Source organism: Euphorbia lathyris, chromosome 7, assembly GCF_963576675.1.
Source record: "Euphorbia lathyris chromosome 7, ddEupLath1.1, whole genome shotgun sequence".
Taxonomy (NCBI): domain Eukaryota; kingdom Viridiplantae; phylum Streptophyta; class Magnoliopsida; order Malpighiales; family Euphorbiaceae; genus Euphorbia; species Euphorbia lathyris.
Window position 1 is genome coordinate 84,941,609 of NC_088916.1, and position 20,764 is coordinate 84,962,372.

Genomic DNA, 20,764 nt, shown 5'->3' on the forward strand with positions numbered 1-20,764 from the left:
AGTGCGACACAAAAGATGAGTAGCTTGTGTCGCTCTCAAGAGCGATGCAAAGTTCTTGTGTCGCACCCCTGTTGTGTCGCACAAAAGTGCGACACAACAACATGAAAAAGTGCGACACAAGTAAGCATTTCTGTACTAGTGATGGTTCGCTGCATGATCACGGCTAAAAAGGTTCCCAAACCTTTTTGGACTGAAGCTGTCACCTGGACTTTCTATGTATTGAATAGATGTCCAACTATGGCTGTTAAGAATGTTACACCACAAGAAGCCTGGAGTGGAGTTAAGCCCTCGGTGCATCATTTCAGAGTTTGGGGATGCGTTGCACATGTTCTCATCCCGGAGGTAAAGTGAAGTAAACTTGATAATAAAAGCTTTCCATGTATTCTATTAGGTGTGAGTGATGAGTCGAAAGGATATCGTTTATTTGATCCTAAGACAAAGAATTGTTGTCAGTAAAGACGTGATCTTTGAGGAAGAAAAAGGTTGGGATTGGGGGGAATTTTTTGAAGAGAAAATAGAGGCAACCTTGGTGTGGGGAGATGATGATCTTCGTGACGATGATGAGTATATAAGAGAAGATGATAATGAGAGCAACGGGGCTGAAATAGATACAGATCTTGATAGTGGGGCAGAAAACATTTTGGGACAAGAAAATAGTGAAGGAGAAGAGCAAAATGAAGAAGGGGCAAATAACACAGTGAATAGGAGAGGCAGGAGGATGCCAACTTGGATGGGAGAGTATGTAAGTGGGGAGGGTCTAAGTGAAGAAGACGAGACAACCTATATGGTAGCATGTGATGTTGAACATCCTATATTCTTTGAAGAAGCTGTTGAAGAAGAAAAATGGAGGATTGCAATGGATGTTGAAATTCAGTCTATTGAGAAGAACAGGACATGGGTTATAACAGATTTACCTAGCGGTACTAAGAAAATTGGGGTCAAATGGATCTACAAAACTAAGAGGAATGAACATGGTGAGGTGATAAAATACAAAGAACTCCTCGTAGAAAAAGGGTACTCGCAAAGGGAAGGAGTAGACTACTCAGAGGTTTATGCTACAGTTGCAAGACTAGACAATGTTCGAACCATATCACTGCAGTTGCCGCACACAAAGGTTGGAAAATATTTCAACTTGATGTCAAATCTGCTTTTCTACATGGTGAACTTAGTGAAAAAGTGTATGTTGAACAACCAAAGGGATATGTGAAGAAGGGAGAGGAGTGCAAGGTATATCGACTTCATAAAGCTTTGTACGGACTAAAGCAAGCTCCCCGAGCGTGGTTCAGTTGCATTGAAGGGTATTTTGTGAAAGAAGGCTTCCAAAGATGTGCAAGTGAACAAACTCTATTCACCAAACGAAGCGTTGAAGGTCACACAATCATTGCAAGTGTTTACGTTTTCACCGGAGATAATGTTGTTTCTCTGGCTGAATTTAAGAAGTCGATGATGAAAGAATTTTACATGACGGACATGGGAATCATGAGTTACTTTCTCGGGATAGAAGTTCTACAAAAAGATGATGGAGTATTCATTTATCAGAAAAGATATGCACTGGAAGTATTGAAGAAATTTGGAATGCTTGAGAGCAAGATGGTCAGCACACCAATTGTACCAGGTTCAAAGTTAGGGAGAGACAAGAATGGAAATGTGGTCAATGGGACTCTCTACAAACAACTTGTAGGCAACATGTTTTATTTAACTTCAACCAGGCCTGATTTGATGTTCATAACAAGCCTTCTGAGCAGATTTATGGCAAGTCCAACTGACTTACATATGCAGGCAGCGAAGAGGGCTTTACGATATCTGAAAGGCACAGTGGGATAAGGGATTTACTACAAACGAGGAACATGAATCAAACTTTCAGCATTCACTGATAGTGATTACGCCAGAGATTTTGAAGATAGCAGAAGCACAAGTGGTTATGTTTTTATGCTAAGCTCAGGCACCTCATGGAGCTCAAAGAAACAACCAATTGTAACGCTATCTACCACAGAGGCAGAATATGTGGTTGCTGCTACCTGTACTTGTCAGGCAATATGGTTAGAGATAATATTAAAAAAGATTGTTGGACATGAAGAAGAAGAAGAATGTATCCAAATCATGTGTGATAACACATCTACCATAAAGTTGTCCAAAAATCCAGTTCATCATGGCAGCTCCAGACACATTCGGGTGAGGTATCATTTTCTCAGAGAATTGGTTAAAGAAGGGTCCATTGCACTTTTGTATTTTGGGAGCATTGAACAAGTTGCAGACATTATCACTAAACCTCTCAAGACTGATGCATTTGTTAAGCTTAGAACAATGATGGGAATGCATGATGTTAGTGAAATAAGCTAAAACATGTTCCACTGTGTTTAGCTTAAGGGAGAGAATGAAGGGGTTTGACTGAGTCTTGTTTCTTGAGATATTTTCTAGTCATTTAGTTTTTAAATAAGTCTAATATATCAGTATCCGTGGATTATTTAGTTAGCAAGATTTTAGGAGTTTTAGTTTCAATCAGTTACTTGCTGTAGGCTTTATATAGCCCTTATCTTTGTTTTATTGAGAATTAGACTTCTATTTTCAATAAGAATTAGACTCCAATTAGACTTCTATTTTCTACAAGTCACACATGAAAAAAATCATGTGGAAGATACATTGATTATGATTATAAATTAAAAAAAATAAAATTAATTGGAGTTCGACCCATCTATCCTTCCTTGTACACCCACTCTAACAAACAACATATATAAAGAGCCACTTTTTATCCCTATGATATCGCCTCTGTTAAACATAGTGGGAGTGTATTTAGGAAACCATAATTACCTAATAGTATAATACAATGACAAACTCAATAACTATTTAAATTATTATCTTATTCTTTGCCCATCCTAAGTCTTTAACGCTCAGGAATTCTATAGTTATATTTCTGTTTAAGCTCATTGTTGGATCGACCAAATTAGGGTCCATAATTTTCCAGTTGTGCATTTTGTAATTTAAGATGGAATTCGTCCGGTTCTTTTTAATTGCTTAATTTTCATTGATCATTGGGATAATTCAAATTTTCTAATGTAAATTGGACTCAATTCCTCTCTTTCTAAGAAAAATTGTTTTGCGTGGATGTTTATAAATCGATAATCAGATAATTTCAAGTGAATTTTGTTTTACTTGGTATATAAGTGAGTCACACAAATTAGTTTTGACAAGTTAAATTTGTTGTTGTCAAAACCTAACTGCGTTGATCTGAACGACGTATGGATGGTAATATTGCGTTTTGGGTTTAATGAACAGTTCTTTTCAGTTTGCAACTAACCAGGGCTTAGACCATCTCCAACACATTTCATCAAATTTACTACATCAAACCATGTTTTCATCATATTCTCTATCTGTTTTGATGTTGCTACAATGTTTTTACTCTAACCCATTTCATCATTATTAGAGTTAAATGATTTTGTATGGATTGATTATTAGTGTTAAATGATTCTTGATTTCTGGTTTTTATGTATTTAAAATAAATGAAAAATAAAATAAATAATATTATTTTATTAAATGATGCTCCATCAAAAAATGATGCTACAATGTTTTTTTTAAATGATGGGAGACGCCGGGACACTTTGGGGATACTTTAGAGGTTTTTTAAAAAAAAACTTTGAAAGTATAAGGGTTTTTTTAAAACTCAGAAAATATAAGGATTAAAATGCAATAATCCCAGGATTACTAGTATATACGGACACGTTGATTGAACCCTAAACTAAAATTGAAAATCTCTCATCTGGGATGCATTGAACCCTAACAAAATTGAAATTCCTAAATATTTTCTCTCATCTGATCGAGTTCTTCTGTTCAGTGGTTCTGTGCAATCAGTTGTCTTCCTCGATTGCTTTGCTGAAGTCGATCCCTCTCATCTGGTCGATCTACTTTGATCGAGTTTTTCCTCTCATCTGGTCGATCTGCTATGAATTAATTACTTATTAGTTAATATTATAGATGTTATTTGTGGTTTTATAATGACTTGAGAGTATTATTAGTGTTTTTATAATCACTTTATGAATATGTGATTTATATATTTATGTATCTTTTGAATTTTCATTATAAATGATATATATATTATTAATTATATATAAAATTTGTTGTATCCCCCCGTACCGTGTCTCATATTTTTTAGAAATATCGTTTGGCGTATCCGTTCGAGTACTCGCACCAATATGCATACCCCTATGGGTGCTTCATAGTAGAGCTGTAATTCTGGTGAAATTTGTATGCTCTTGGCTTGGAAATTGATTTTTCATTGTGATTGCTGTTTGAAAATCACGGAAGTTTCTTTGAATTATTGCTTAAATGAGAATGATAAATTTGGAGACCCTAAGAAGGATGGTGATTAGTGTGGCTGGATTCATTTTGCTTCACTCAGTGAACTATATTTTTAAAATTTTGACATGTAGAAGAGTAGAAGCCATGTATATTCTTGCATGGTTGTTATCAAAGAAATTATATTGTCAGCCCTTGTTTTTGAATGGCAGAGAACTTTTAAACTTTGCAGCTAATTTTGATGACTTCATCTTCCAATAATAGGATATTATTTGGGAGCATAAGCTTTGAAGGCTTTTAATTTGTTCACTATATGCAGTGAGACCATAAAAAAATTATGTCTGAGGCTTCATATGTTTAGACTTTTATCATCTTTAGATTTCAGAAGATTACTATGACTATTTCCATTATTAGTAAATATGGTTTTTGTTTGCCGGCTTTTTATTATTTCTTGAGGTGCAAGGTGATGCATACAAATGTGCCTTGCTTTACCTATTTGTGTAAGGAACATAGTGTCTTGTTGCTCTTTGAGATGATATGTTCATAGTTGCAAATGTTAAATCGATCCTTTTGTTTTAGCTGTAATTCTTACATAGAGTGTTTCCGCAGAATTTGTCAGCTCTGATGAAAGAAGAAGCTAGTATTATCCCAAGTAATGAAATGCAAAATGGTGGTTCTATGCAAGCCCAATCCGTCATATACAATTATAAGGTTTTCAGTTTGCGTAGCATCTTTACATTTTGTTGTGATGTGGACGTAAATCAAAAGCAATTCTTCTGTTATTTATATTTTATTTTTATGGAGTTGACATTTGTAAAAAAAAAAGCCGAAATTTCACATTGCAATTTGTATTTTTTTAGACATCCTTTAAGTTACTGGAGCTTATTTATAATGTAAAGTAGGTCAAAGAACTAATTGTTAAATTGTAACCTTTGCAGAAATTTCAAGATGATCTACACGCAGCAGGAATCAAAATCAAGCAGCATGAGGATAACTTGAAATTTTTGAAAAGTCAACGAAATAAATTAGAAGACTCAATACTTGATCTGCAAGGTAGGCTAAATTTTATTTTTTGTGCCTCTTCTAGAGGATTAGTTCTTCTTGAAGATTACTCAGCTAAGAAGTATTTGCATGTGCAGTTCACTTGGATACAAGCACATCTAGGAACAAATTTATGTTGTGTAGTGTAATGGTTTTTAATTTAAGCATGGTAGCTACCTAACAAATTCAACTGAGTCACCTGTTTTGAATTGTTTGCCATTAATTCTTGGTTCTATAGGTGCTTTAAGTAGTGTGGTGGCAATGTTTAGATCTGTCATTCGTATATACTGTCTCCTTCAATGTTTTAGTTAATTTAATTAGACAAGATATTTCAGTAAAGTTTTTGCTGATATAAACCGAAAATGATGTTGTTAGGAAACTGTTGTAGCTAGTCCAAATCAGAGTAAATTTATTTAGAAATTGTTATTTTCAGAATTATCATTTATTTAGGAAGTCTTAGTATTAGTAGAAATAGGAGTTTATTTTCAGAACTATTATTTAGGAAGTTCTAATTCTAATAGGATAGTAGTTTATTTTTAGAATTTTTATTTAGGAAGTGTTAAATCTAATAGAATAGGAATCCTAGTTTAAGTCTGCCTTTTGTACTATTATAGAAAGGAACCATTTTATCATTGGTAAAGTACTATTTGAAAAACAAATTCAGAGGTCAGGAGTTCTCATCATAGAGATCCGGGTTTCTCTCTAACAAGCTGCATTAATTAATTCTCATCATACTAGCTCGAAAGAAAAGGAAGTAAGATTCACTTCCTGATTTCAAGGTTCAAGGACCCGTAATTTGATCCAAAACTCAGGAGCTTAGCAAAGTGGTATTAGAGCAAGTTATGGGTGAATAAAGTAATCTGGAAAAACAGTTTGAAGCCTTTTTGAGCTTCATACTGCAAAGACATGCCAAAGGTGGAGGCCATGGTACTCCAACTAGAAACCATTGAGGCTAGCACACCAAGGAAGGAGACAGGGGGGTGGACAGTAGAAGACGACCGCAGGAGGAGGTCTGCTTCCAAAATTCTAGAAACTGGATTTCCTAAGTTTGATGGGTCGTATGATCCCTTGAGCTGGTTGGTTGCATATGTGTGAGCATTTTTGTAAGCATCAACACACTGTTGAAAGGCACAATAGTGGTCGAAGTAGAGTTGCATAAATCTGCTGAAGTATGACTGTCATAAGTCTGCTGAATTACCAAGGCTATATGAAAAAAGAGAAATTATCAAGATAGGACTGTTGGCCAGCAGTGGAAGGACGTTTAGAGAAACGAAAGACTAAGGGGATTTGTTATAATTATGACTAATCGTATACATGAGGACATCAGTATAAAAGATAGCACTGGCTGGAAGGACGGGATGAACCTTTACTAGAACCAGATGATGGAGATCCTATCACCAACCGATGCTTTGGTGAAGTAGCTCCAGTTATCATCTTTGTGCATGAGATCACACTCATTTTTTTAGGGGAAGGCAATGTTAAAACTGTTGTAGCTAGTCTATATCATAATAAATCGTTATTTTGATTAGGTTTAGGACTTACTAGTTTCATAATTGTTATTTATTTAGGAAGTCTTAGTCCTTGAGGAGTAGGAATTTATTATCAGAATTATTATTTAGGAAGTTTTAATTCTAATAGGGGTATGATTTTATTTTCAGAATTTTTATTTAGGAAGTTTGAATTATAATATGAGGAGGAGTCCTAGTTCAAGTCTTCCTTTTGTACTCTTATAAGTTATAACAGGGAAGTGTTTATCATTTGAAAAACAAATTCCGAGGTCAGGAAATTAATTCTCATTATAGGTAAGCTAGGTCGAAAAAGAAAAGAAGATTTACTTCTTGATTTCATAGTCAAGGACCCGTAACTCAATCCAAAGCTCAGAACTTGTAGTGTGAGCAGTTTTTTATCTCAACTTCGAGTCAGTGTTTCCGAATGGAAGGATTTACTTTTAGATGCTAGAATTGTTTGGAGATTTTATCTGTATAATCATTTGTGATGCATAATATCTCTTTTTCCATTTTCATTTTTTGCTACTGACAAGTTTCCTTTCAGTTATTCTTGGTAATTATCGCTCCACAAGACCTCCTAGTGGTGAAAGTGAAAGCCATTCCTCCAATTAGAGTGAGGAAGAAACAGTAAAGAAGATTCTGCAGCATGAAACTTCTGCTGCAGGCATTCTGTGTCAGCTGTCAACGTGCCATGGTACTCATGCACCTCAACTCGCATTCACTAAGGATGTGCTTGGTATTGTTGCTACTCTGGGCAAGGTGGATGATGATAATCTTAGCAGGTTAATTTGAAGTTGCATGTTATGTGCTATTGAAATAAGTCTTATGATTAGTTTCCTTGCTAATACAGCATACTGTTCCTGGTTCTAATGTAGTCAGTTAATTTATGTACTCCACAATTCCAAGAGCTCTTATTATTTTCAATCAGTGAAATGCCTCCGTACTTAGTGCCACACTGATCTTTGCTTTAAAGAGCTACATGATAATGCAGTTGTTGTTAGTTATGTGCACTGTTTTCAATCTACTTTTACTTATTCTTTCTTATTGCAGGCTTCTTTCAGAGTACTTAGGAGTAGAGACAATGCTAGGAATTGTTTGCAAGACTTACGAAGGTGTTAAAGCTCTTGAAACTTATGACAAGGAAGGCCATATAAATAGTGATTCTGGAATTGGAGGCTTTGGTACTACTATCAGACAGACTCTGGATGGTCGATTTCTTGTCATTTGTCTGGAAAAATTAAGGCATGTATCTCTTTCTTTTCTTTATTGCTGTTTGGAATTCAGCTCTTGAATTACAAACTTTTTTTCCCTTGTAGACCTTACTGTGGTGAATTTGTGGATGATGACCCTCAAAGAAGGCTTGATCTTCTACAGCCAAAATTTCCTAATGGCGAGTGCCCATCTTGATTTATTGGTTTCGCTGTTAACATGATCCATGTGGATTACATGAATTTGTTGTATGTATCTGATGTCTATGGCCTCAGAGAGACTCTATTTTACAACCTCTTTTCTCGCCTGCAAGTTTACAAAAGTAGGGAGGAGATGCTACTTGCTCTTCCACTTATAAGTGATGGAGCAATTTCACTGGATGGAGGGATTATTAAGCCTAATGGTTTCTTTTCCTTGGGGAATCAGTAAGTATTTTGCTTTCATTATTGATATGAAATTGTCTTCCAATCGGATCTAATGGTGAATTTCATTGGTTTACAGCATCTCCTTTTGTGGTATTTCAGAATTTACTTTCTGCATGTAGGTAGTTTAAATGCACTAAGAAAGAAATGTCTTTCTGAATCGTGATAGATTGTAGAATTATGTATGTGCTATAATTCGATTATAATATATAGGCCACCTATAGGGTTCATAGCATTAGCCTCTGACCTTCCCAATTTTTGTAAAACTATCATACAAAAGAAAAGAAATACGTATTTTGTCTAGAATGGTCGATTCAAAGGGTGAGCCTTGGCGCAACGGTAAACATTGTTGTTGTTATGTGACCGAGAGGTCACGGGTTCAAGTCTTAGGAGCGGCCTCTTGCCAAAAAAATTGGCAGGGGAAGGCTTGCCCCCAGTAGACCGTTGTGATGGGATCCCTCTCCGGACCCTCGCTTAGCGGGGACGCGTAGTGCACCGGACCGCCCTTTATGTTTCATGCGCATCTGGCTAGTAAATAACATATTTTTGTATACCCTATGTTTAGAATTACATGTGTGTGTGAGCGCGTGTTGTGGACTGATGTTGATATAAGATTTCCAAAACCTTTCATGTCAGCAAATCCACCTGATAGCTACATGGAAACTGAGAATAAGCTCAAACAGAAGACATGGGAAAAGGAGAAGTTGACAAAGGATTTAAAGCGAGAGCAAATGCTGTTAAATTTTGTAAGATTCAATTTTGAGAGAAAGAAGGAAGAGTTTGTTAAGTTTCTCTCACAAACATCTGCAAACACAGGTCATGTATTGCACTGAACACATCTTAATTGAGTTGGATTGGAGTTGTATTTTGCAGATTTCAACAGCATTTGCTCTCACTTCAGATGCAGGGAGGACATGATAGGTTCAACCCTAGATGATATTAGAAGGGGGAATCAAATCCTTATCAGGATAGCAACTCAGAAAAGTCTTCTATTCCGTTATCGTTTTTGAATGGGCTACGAATTTCTTTTCGTGAAAAGGGCAGCTTATTCAGTTACCAGGAGCAATTGGTTTTGTGAAGTCAATGGTTTGAAACCATCCTTTTCGATCTGTGGTGTGCAGTAAGGACCGGTTCGTATTAGGAGTAGCAAATCTGCCATTTTTTTTCCTTTTAGTTTTTAACCATTAGGAGTAGTAGTGGGTAAATTTAGTAACTTCTGGACTCTTAACATCTTCATAATCAATGTTTTTAACTGACTTTTTGTATTGACAGAGTTGGAGTTGTTTAAAAATGTTCTGCACTTCAAGTAGGAGCAACTTTTACAAGTTCTTTCATAAACTCCGAAGTTTTTGCATTATGTGAAATTATTATGGGTTTTTCTTTTTGCATACTTTTTGATTAATTTGGATAAATAATTTACTAGTTTCTATGTTCTTATATATTAAGCTAGTCTGTTTTTGGAAATAATTGTCTAATCATTAAGTTTTTGTTTCTATTTTATAAAATTAATAGTCAAAATAGATTAAATTAAATTTGAAGTGACAACTCTTTATCCTATTTTATAAAAATAAAATATCTATGTTTTTATTTTCCAACATAGTCATAATTTATAGGGATAAGGTACCAAAATAGGCCTAAGGTTTTTGGGGAAATACCAAGTTAGGTTCAACGTTCAAAATAATACCAATATAGGCTTAACGTTTACAACATAATATCAATTTAGGCTTAACGTTTATAATATAGCATCAATTTAAGCCTCACATACAAAATAGCACCAATATAGACTTAACGTTTACAAAATAATACGAATTTAAACTTAACATTTACAAAATATATACAATTTAGGCTAAACATTATAATTAAATTAATCATATTATATTCTTTCCCTATTAACTTTATATGTTATCTTTTTATTTAGTTCTATATTTTTATTTATTATAATATAATTAATTAGTATTTTTGCCCTTTAAGATCTTATATTTGTTTTTCATCAATGATTACATGACTATTACATTTCATTGTTCATGTAATATATGCAAACTAAAAGTAATTGAATATCCACAATATTTCGAAATATTGTGGATATTCAATTTAGTAGTAATGGAATCATTGATGAAAAACAAATATTTAAGCTTTTGCTTGTCCTCAAGAAAATTAAATCCGAAAACAAAGCTAGAAGTCCAAGCACTCAAATAAATCACCAATGAGACATGATTCATTTCAAGTAACAATGTAGAAGATCATAATTTCGAGCCGTCTGAAACATGATAAACACCTTGAGTAATTAAACGATTTTTGAATTTATACTTTTGGCTATTATTGAGACATTTTTCAAATAGTTGATACTTAATGAACTCGTTAAACACCTCACATGCGATTCACTCTTTACGCTCAAGTGTTCCGGGTAAGGTGTTTTCTCTCAATTTTCCAACACAAGTGATAACTATCGTGGGCTTGCACGGTCATCCAACCTCTACCACTATGCCTCCTTACTAGGATTTGATCAAAAGGGCTTAATTGGGTTGTAATGAAGGGTTAAGGTTTGGTGTGATTATGATGGAAATGAGGCTTAAGCATCTTATTGAGTTTCCAAAACGTTAAGTCAGTATTGGGTAGTTGAGAGCATTTATTTATTTCTTTCTTTTCTTTTCTTCCCCTTTTTTCTCAAAAATTTTGAATAAGCTTTTTTTTTCGGAATGTGAGAATTGTATTCCTAGGAGGTAATGCGTGTGAGCCAAAGAATGTATATGTTTTTGCTTTGATACTCTCTTTTTTAGACTCATATTTATCTATTAGAAACTCATAGATTCCAGGATTTTTGGATAGAAAGTGATGGAATAGGGTTATATTATGGTGGCAAAAGAATGGCAAGGCTCAAAATGGTGAACAAGGGAAAATGATTTCGGGTAGGCTATTTTTTATGTGGTGGCGAAATGAAAGAAGGCCTTAATCATATCAAATTCCTAGTTCGGTGCGTGTGGTTTCGGTTAGTATTTGATGCAAGCCCTATAGTTAAAAACAAGCGTGGATCCCACATCAAATAAAAATAATCTAGCTATTTAATGTGCTCGTGGCTCAAAGTATCTCTCCATGGGTGCGTTTGTGTGCTACAAGTTCAAGTGTTTCAACTATGGGTAAATGTCTAAAAATGATGAGTATTTATTCAAAAAGAGTTATTTAAGTTTTTATTCATGACCCGACGATTCAATTTTAGAATTTTAGAATTGTCAAATGAATGTTTATCCTATCACAAGTTAATGCTATTCAAGACTTGGTTTAAAGTTTGTTTCTAATTGATACTTTAGGACATTAATACTTAGGTTGGGGTTGTGTTGCCAAAACATTGAAAAAAAAACTAGAAACAATTACACACCTCCATTTCCTATCTTTTGCCCCTCCAAGTAATACAGTAGATCGATCCCACAGAGATTCTGGACTAGCATTAGCTATCTACTTGGTTTTGAATAGCGATAAAAACTTTTGTTGTTAAAAACTATGTTGTAAAACAATAGAGAGTCGGGTTCACTTTCTAAGTTTGAGTCAAATCAAAGTTATTGAAATAAAACACTAAAGAGAAATTCGTGATTTTAAGATGGTGATTTCTAAAAGAAACTTGGTTCTAGGACCTTAGATCACCTCGTTCTATTCCTTCACTCCTATTTACCTAACCGGGCCAATGGTTACTTAAATACGACAAGGAAGCCTTAAGTAAATGAGAAATCCTAACATTAAAGTGTTAGAAACCACATCGACTTGCTATGGAGTCTAAAAACGTAGTTTTCCACCAATCTCTTGATACTTTGGTGAGTAAAAAGCTATTGACCGAAATATGAGTTAAGCTTACGTTTCTAGTTCTTAAACACGACATCTTTTCGGGTATTTTAACTAAATAGACTTCTAACTTTGCTCAAAACATTAGCAAGATTCCCCTCATCCCTAGTTGGGAAGAATTAGTGCTTGGTCATTGGGGAAGTAATACTTGAAATGAATTGAAAGAAAGTGAAACTTAGTGAAAGTAATAGATGGAACACAAAAGATGAAGAAATTCTTACTTAAAACTCAAAATCAACTTACAAACTTGAATGGAAATAACTTAGAAACATGAATTTGAACTTAGAAACTACTTAAAACAAACTAAAACAAAGGAAAGACAATTTCCCAAAGCTTGGCTACAATGAATATGAAAAGTGTGTCGATTTCCTCATACATCTCATGTCTATTTATAGGCTAATCTTTTCTCAATTCAAGATGATAATCTGAATTTGATTATTGGTAGCCTCCAAAGTACTGAATTGGTGCATTAAATACCCTTGAGAAGTCAAATTGAGGAGGAGTATGGGCTTGCATAGAAAGGAGGAGCCGCCAATTGCAACTTGCTGAAATTCTCAGGTCTCGCCGAGACCTAGGGAGCTCTCATCGATGGCTGCAGATTATACGAATTTTGCTAGGCCTCGCCGAGACGTATAGGGAGGTCTCGTCGAGACCTCTCTCTGATCTAATTAGGTCTCGCGAAGACCTATGTAAAAATACCCAAAAACTGTTTTGCTCGTCATTTCTTCGTCCCTTCTCAGAATGCGTCCCTGTTTTGTCTTGTAGCTCACTAGAAAAACTCGTGAATTAAATTAAAAACACGTGATAGTGTGTGAAAATGTGAAATGAAGTGAAATTTTACAAAATTAACACTAAATCATTAAAATTGCATACAAAATGAACGAAAATATGACTCAAAATCATAGTGAAAATAGAGAGCAATAACATCCCCAAACTTTAAGCTTTTGCTTGTCCTTTAGCAAATTAAATCCGAAAACAAAGCTAGAAGATCAAACAGTCAAATAAATCAACAATGAGACATGATTCATTTCAAGTAACAATGTAGAAGATCATAATTTCGAGCCGTTCGAAAGATGATAAACACCTTGAGTAATTAAACGATTTTTGAATTTATACTTTTGGCCATTAGTGAGACATTTTTCAAATAGTTGATACTTAATGAACTCGTTAAACACCTCACATAGGATTCACTCTTTACGCTCAAGTGTTCGAAGTAAGGTGTTTTCTCTCAATTTTCCAACACAAGTGATAATTGTCGTGGCTTTGCACGGTCATCCAACCTCTACCACTATGCCTCCTTACTAGGATTTGATCAAAAGGGCTTAATTGGGTTGTGATGAAGGGTTAAGGTTGGGTGTGATTATGATGGAAATGAGGCTTAAGAATGTTATTGGGTTTATAAAACGTTAAGTCACTATTGGGTAGTTGAGAGCATTTATTTATTTATTTCTTTTCTTTTCTTCCCCCTTTTTCTCAAAAATTTTGAATAAGCTTTTTTTTCGGAATGTGAGAATCGTATTCCTTGGGGGTAATGTGTGTGAGCCAAAGAATGTATATGTTTTCGCTGTCTAGGAGAATCCATATGAGACTTTAACAATAATCTTTGATTCTACTTACACTCAATGTTGAATCTGTTTTCGTTAAGTGTGATCTAATGGTTGTTTCGGGCGAGTCTGAACGGTATATCTAAAAAAATGTAGTTTACTAGGTATACAATTTTATTTATATGTTGGCTCATTCATTTTATAATTCATTGGCAATAATGGAAATTATATCTGAGTATAAATCTTTGTTCGCATTGGATATCATGGCATCAACAATTTGCAGCATTAGTAAAACAGGTTAAGAAAGGGGTTTAAGCATTTGAGTTAAGAAAGGGGTTCAAGCATTTGGGTTGGTTGTTGCAGTTTCCGAGGGTTCCAACATAGTTGGGATGTCTGGATACTACACAATGGCCCCTTCCCAACTTCCAATTTTAAAAAAAATGAATGAATTGGAAGAGTGAAATTTGAATGGTTGAATTAGACCGTCATGAAATTTGAATGGTTGAATTAGACTGTTTTTCATGACAGTGGTAAAAAAATTGAAATTCTCTAGTAATACTACGAACAAATTTGTCTCTTATCTTTTTTTTTTACCCTTTCTACATAAAAGTCATAAAAAATAGTAATGAAATTTAATGTAATAAAGAAATTGAGTTAGAATTTTTACCATAAAAACAAAATTGAGTTCCAAAACCCAAAATTTCAGATAACCTTACCAGAAAAATGAACTCTTATATCCCTACTTTTAACTAAATAGTTTCATGCTATAGTTGAAACTTTTTGCTAATAGGTGATAATGAGCTCCAATATATTTATACATTGTTTTGCAGGCACTTACTCTAAATATAATATCTAGTTGATTATTGACATATATCTATTTACCTAAAAACCACGAGGTAGTGTGTGTAATAAGTTCTTAAATAACTAAAACTAATTTATTCCAAGTATTTCATAGATATGATGATGAAGTGTCCATGTATTAACCTCAAAGTATATATTTCACTCGTAACTAAGTAAAGAAGAGTTTGCAATGAAGAGTAGATTCTAGTCTAATTATTTAATTTTAGTTAATTGAGCAACTGTTAGTTCGGCTGGTTGATTGGAGGTACCAACCTAGTTGGGATGTCTGCACTACAAGAAAAAGAAGTTTTAATGACTAAAATTTAATGAGTGTTGAAAAACCGCTAGTTAAAAACATATAGTTAATACATTTAATGAGTGTTCATTATGCAATTCTATTATTACTTACCAAAATATATTTTTTCTTAAATTTTATTAAAATTCCACTCATTAATTCTAACCCCCTAAAAGCTTTGACTCATACGCGTTGCCCCCCAAAAATTTGGGGTTGCCCCCAAAAATTCAGACCAAAATTTTAACATTTCAAAAATTTGGGTTTGCCCCCAATCCGATCGATTAAAATAGGGTTAATACACATATTTGCCCCTGTATTTTCACGGAAAATCAGATATACCCTGATATCAAATAAACCCACAAAACTATACTTAAATTTTCCACAAACCTTCAATTATACCCTAATCTAACAGACTATCAATGTGATATAAACGGAGTTAATTTACTGTGTAACTGACCATTCAAAATATGACAAGTGTTAAGTTCTAATGACTAAATAATAAAAAATTATAAGACAAACTCAATTATCACTACAAAAAAAAGCCCTTTACCGACGGTTTTTTCTACTTTAGCGACGGTTTTAACCGTCGGTAGAGATATTAGCGACGGTTTTGCAAACCGCCGCAAAAGTGTTGTCTATGCCAGCGTTGCTACTTTTACCGACGGTTTTAATAGGGCGTCGGGGTAAGGTTTTTTTTATAGGGACGCTATCCTAATGGCGGTTTAAACCGCCTCTAGAATCGATTTTCACAAAAAAAAAAAGAAACAGGATTTACCGACAGAAATGGATCGGTAAACAGTCGCTAAAAATTCACTACGGGATTAAAACTTTACCGACGAAATATTTTGTCGCTAAATCTCTGTTCCGTAATGCCGTAAAATTCATGTTTTTTGGACTATGCCTAACTGTAGCAAACTGTTACAACCACATACATCATGCCATTCCAATCAAACTTTACAATAAACCTCACCAATATTGAAACTAAAAATAACAAGATCTGAAATAAAAAATAACTAAAGTTTAAATATGTTTAAAAATGTCACCAACATAATCATAAATGAACCTAAAATTAAATCACTTATACTCAAGCGAATCAACAATTGAACTTCTTCATATAAATAAACACATTGAGCTATGCATATCTCCTTTTCACTTCTTTGAAGCATGTTCTGAATCCTTCATCTGTCTTGCACAAAAATGCCAAGGAAAAACTGAAGTAATGCTACCAGAAGATCCGAAGCAAAACAAATGTTAAAGAAATTACAGTAGCAGAAACGTCTGGAATCGCAACGAAAACTAGAATTTATATTATCCTCATTAAATCACCCATCCAACCTACTAAGACATGCTTTTTGGGAGTAGGAACTTTCAAAATCAGAAGAAATTAAATCTAGAATTTATACTAACCTCGGTCACAAAGAAGGCATGGTACCCATGTGGAAATCCATGGGGCAGTTCGACTACGGCAACGGGATCAGCTATCCATTTGGCTTAGATGCCTGTCAAGGGAGAAGACAAAACCCAAGGAAACAATAAGAATTCATGGAAATAGTCCCTAGAAAATTTGCTATTTGAACATAAATGATAAAATTGCTAAGGTTTTAGAGAATACCATCTGAAAAATGGAACAGAACCTTTTCCTAATCTCCAATCACTTCAAAGGAACCTTAAAACCTGTCGACCAAGCAGAAACAATAAAATTGCTAAGGTTTTAGAGAACCAGAATTTGTAATACTTCGTAGAAACCAATGCAAACAATCACAGTTTCCTCTCTTATTACTACTTTACCTTTTAGTGCAAAATACATAGCTTTATAAGGTCCAAAACGATCCAATGTGGTAGCCGGTGGATTCTCCCTAAAAGAAACACATTACTAACATACTTGAAACATTGGTGTAATGCATGAGCCTCCGGCAAGCATTCCAAATTTTCTAACCTGACCAGGTTGATACCTAAAACGCCCCTGTCCAAACAAAGTTATAAACATAGATGAGAATTGTACCCTTTCATAATAGTCACATAAGATAACCAACTAAATCAAAATTAAACCATATACACTTGTTACTAGCTATATTCTCGAATTACACCCAAAATTCAAAAGATCCCTTGACCTTCTCAAGTAGCAGTGGCTCAAGTGTAGTCTCTTTGTTACCAAAGTTAAAGTTAGAAACTCCAAAGGGTATTTTAGAGTTTGTAAGAGTTGAATAGAGCAACCACTCCTAAAGTTATATCACTTGTTCTATCAAACTTTTAAGTTAGTATGAATTGCATCCATTTTTTCTAGACTTCAATTCAATACACGTGTACATAATGCTGAGATGGTGTAGTGCAGATTGATAATAATGACAATACTATTAATAAAAGCATTAAACAGGAATGCAAGTCCAAAAGCCTATTGCTAGTTTAATTCAGTTGCAAGAAGAACATGTACCTTAGGTCCCTTCACCGCAAGACAATCACCAAACACTCTGTATCACCAACGCGCAACTCTTAATAACAAGCTCAAAATGTCCAACATCAGAATCCAGTGTAGTTGGAGTATCTGTTTTCATTTCTCTGTTCAATCAAGAGAACCTGTGAATTTGATACAATTTCTATTTTACTGTTCAATTAACACGACTAGAAAATGATACAAACAAATTAACACGACTCTATAAAATGATACATATCAATTTCTATTTTACTGTTCAATTAACACTACTATAGATGATATTGAATTTCATAGGAGATAAAAGTGACTTTCAGAAAAAAAAAAACTTTAATAGATTCTAGCTTGACACTTAACAGTTTAACACAATATAGAGATGTTAATACCCCAGGATAGTTGTCACCATCAACTTTCTGAAGACGAGTGGTAAGATCCCTTGTAGCTTTGGTAAAGTTCTTTTTGGCCCTGCATCATTAATTAAGAAAAATTATTAATGCATTCATCCTATATACTTAGATGAGCATAAGCACGTGTTATTTCTTCAACAATATGTTGTCTGTCAACCCCATAAGCTTCAAGAGATTCATGATCATTCAATCGAATTCCATCCATATACTCCAAAATAAAGACCTTTTTAGTTGACCATTATTGGAAGAAACAGAAAACAAGCTAAGATAAATGAAGCTACCGGGAACATTATTTAGTACAAGAACAACAAATGAAACACAACATAACAAAAGTCATACCAAAGAGTACCTCAATGTTAACCACAGCCATAGTTGTTAAAGGCGTGAGGCCAGGCTCAGGGGTCAGTGCCTCTGTGTGCGTCAGGTGGGCGATGTCAGCCAGGGGTGCGCCTTTGTGCGCCTTGGTTAGAGGTAGTCTTAACACATACAGTGTCATTACGGATGCCTTAACATTGTTTTCCAGAAGAGACTGTAGCTGATATAATTTCCCTAAGAGATACATAGAGCTGAATCAAAAGAGAATAGCAGAGAAAAACACTTGAAAAAACAAATAAAAAGAGGGTTCCAAATACAAGTAACTCAACAACATTTTACACATATCAAGTAAAACTAATTTAGTTTAAGCATGAGAATATGCACCATATGAGACCAAACAATCTCCCCAAACACATATCTATTCATTCCAATAATATTATCCATACCCTTAACTGTAACATGGAAACTTTTCTCATCATTAATCTTGTTGAATTTCAACTTCATGGGCTCAACCTTGACAGATATTCCACTCGGTTCTTCCACCTTAACTCTATATACACATGAATTTCCCACATTTTTCAATCTTCTACTCAATTTCATAGTTCCTGAGAGGTTAGGGATTGTGATGGATGGGTAATTTAAGTTTAGCAAACTTGTTGTGTTTGCTGATGGGCACTTGTATGGCTCTTCAACAAATATTGATATTTGGGTTTTGATTATACCCAACTGAACATAGAAACTTAAGGTAATCTGTGCTGCTTAAATCATAAACCAATCCTGGTTCTATTGCACGGTCTAGCCAGATGTGCCCTGAACCATAGTTGAATGGATTTGCCTTACCAAAATGACATGTAAAAACATGAGAAATTGAGTAGAAGATAATACCTGAAGTCATGATTGCAGACTTAATAGCAGCTGGGCTCCAATGAGGGTGGATGGTTTGATGAGACCAGCAATTCCAGCAACGTGAGGGCATGACATTGAAGTCCCTGATAATATATTGAATGGAAGATGTCGTTTATCTATGCCTATAAAAGAAGGCCCTGATGCTTCTGTATAGTTAGCTAAAATGTAAAATCCAGGCGCAGTAACACCTGACTGAGAAATTGGTGACCTGAGAACCACAAGAAGCATTTTAATTTGTGAGTTTCTTCTATGGAATTAAGAGTGAGATAGAGTATGATTCCCAAGAAAATCAACAACATTATCGAATTTAGAACCGTGACAATGTTTGCTGGAAAGTCTAAGGGATTCAATTGATGCTAAACAAATAAAAAAGCAGAAACAGAACAGTATTAATTTCGCCATAGTCATATGTTTCGCAGAAGAGACTATAGCGGATATAATTTACCTAAGAGATATATTCTGGAAGATTGTACTTGGGCAGATTTGGGTAAAAATATATAGGCATAGCATCAAAAATTTCAAATATCAAAATATGAAATGTGGAAGCAGAAATTAAAATTTGAGCATATGCATACCTAGCAGTTACTCCTGGAGTAATGAGAATTTAGAAAAGGAACTGAAACTCGGATCTATCGAAACACATCGCGTTCTCCCTTCTTCTTTGCTAACTAGACTCGCGCCCACTCCATTGCGGATGAAGACTTAAAGGTGGAATCCAATCTCTACAGCTCGATGTTGTCTCTCACTTCATCATCTGTAAGTTTTGATACGGAGATTGGATTTGATTTCTAAGTGGATTCCATGGAGGCTATTACATCCGTATAGAAGAATAAGAGAACGCAGAAATGTGCAAGGCGTGTTAACGTATTGTGTTACTGTCATGCCCTAATCTCACAAGTCATGGATTTTGGGCTTTTTTTTAAGTTAGCCCATGGAACACTTTATAAAAGTGTAAGTAAAATAGTGTTGCTAAAGGTCCATTTTTTTTGTAGTGTATATTCCTTCTTCCTCACATCTCCGTCTTCTTCATTTTTTTTCATCTACCAGCAAAATCCTATTACTTTGATTCACTATGCTACCTCAATTCATATTCTTTACATTGAAGATTAAATTATAAATTGACACTAGCAGCAAAATCGACCCACTTTTCTTTGTTTCTTTTATCTTCTCTTATCAATTCCAATTTCTCTCTCAGCAAAGGTGAAAGAAAAGAACTTCCATTGAAGCAGAGAACATGGCCTTCTCACTCAGACGCCTTTCAAAAACTCACGCGTTGCCTTCAAACCCACTCTCTTTTATTCTCTTCTTCTAATTCACATTGGAAGAAAATTCATCTGCTGAACAACCAGTTCAAACGTGCAGAGAAATACCCACATAAATACCAAATCCAAACCCTTCCCTTCCTCAAATCATCTCCTACTTTCGTCTCATTCATTCGGCACTCGCATATCACAGTTCATCTTCTCTTTCTCTTCTTCTTCTGTGATCGTTGAATTCTAAATCTGTATTTCGAAGAGTTTGTGTATTTTGAAGATGAGTTTTATGAAATTGTATGTTGCTCCAGTTGATACATACTAGGAAAAGATGAAAAGGAAAAACTGAAAGAAAAGAAAGAGAAGTAATTAAAAAAGGAAGAGACACAGAAAGAAGAGAGAGAAGTGATGTTTGGAAGTAAGACTATGAGCTTCTCAGCGATGTTCACGGGGATGACACCGTTTATGCCAAATA

At 34.7% G+C, this 20,764-nt stretch overlaps 1 protein-coding gene and 1 pseudogene across 4 annotated transcripts; one reads left to right on the forward strand and one right to left on the reverse strand.

Moving 5' to 3' along the window:
* Nucleotides 1-3,817: 3,817 nt before the first annotated feature.
* On the forward strand, nucleotides 3,818-8,130 carry LOC136200512 (protein DEFECTIVE IN MERISTEM SILENCING 3-like; annotated as a pseudogene).
* A 7,853-nt stretch (nucleotides 8,131-15,983) lies between these two features.
* On the reverse strand, nucleotides 15,984-19,974 carry LOC136200846 (uncharacterized). 4 transcript variants are annotated; one of them, XM_065991323.1, is made up of 10 exons: nucleotides 19,612-19,963; nucleotides 19,016-19,244; nucleotides 18,165-18,364; nucleotides 17,795-17,873; nucleotides 17,412-17,554; nucleotides 16,917-16,943; nucleotides 16,769-16,836; nucleotides 16,593-16,654; nucleotides 16,388-16,479; nucleotides 15,984-16,162 (listed from the first exon to the last, which is right to left on the reverse strand). In XM_065991323.1, exons 2-4 carry the CDS (start codon nucleotides 19,104-19,106, stop codon nucleotides 17,814-17,816), a joined length of 351 nt encoding a protein of 116 aa, XP_065847395.1. In that variant the 5' UTR covers nucleotides 19,107-19,244; nucleotides 19,612-19,963; the 3' UTR covers nucleotides 15,984-16,162; nucleotides 16,388-16,479; nucleotides 16,593-16,654; nucleotides 16,769-16,836; nucleotides 16,917-16,943; nucleotides 17,412-17,554; nucleotides 17,795-17,813. The 4 variants fall into 4 exon arrangements, 3 of the variants coding, with proteins under 3 accessions (XP_065847395.1, XP_065847394.1, XP_065847396.1); XR_010673571.1 differs by having other exon boundaries at nucleotides 16,769-16,943; nucleotides 18,165-18,381; nucleotides 19,612-19,974; XM_065991322.1 differs by having other exon boundaries at nucleotides 16,769-16,943.
* Between the last annotated feature and the right edge of the window lie 790 nt (nucleotides 19,975-20,764).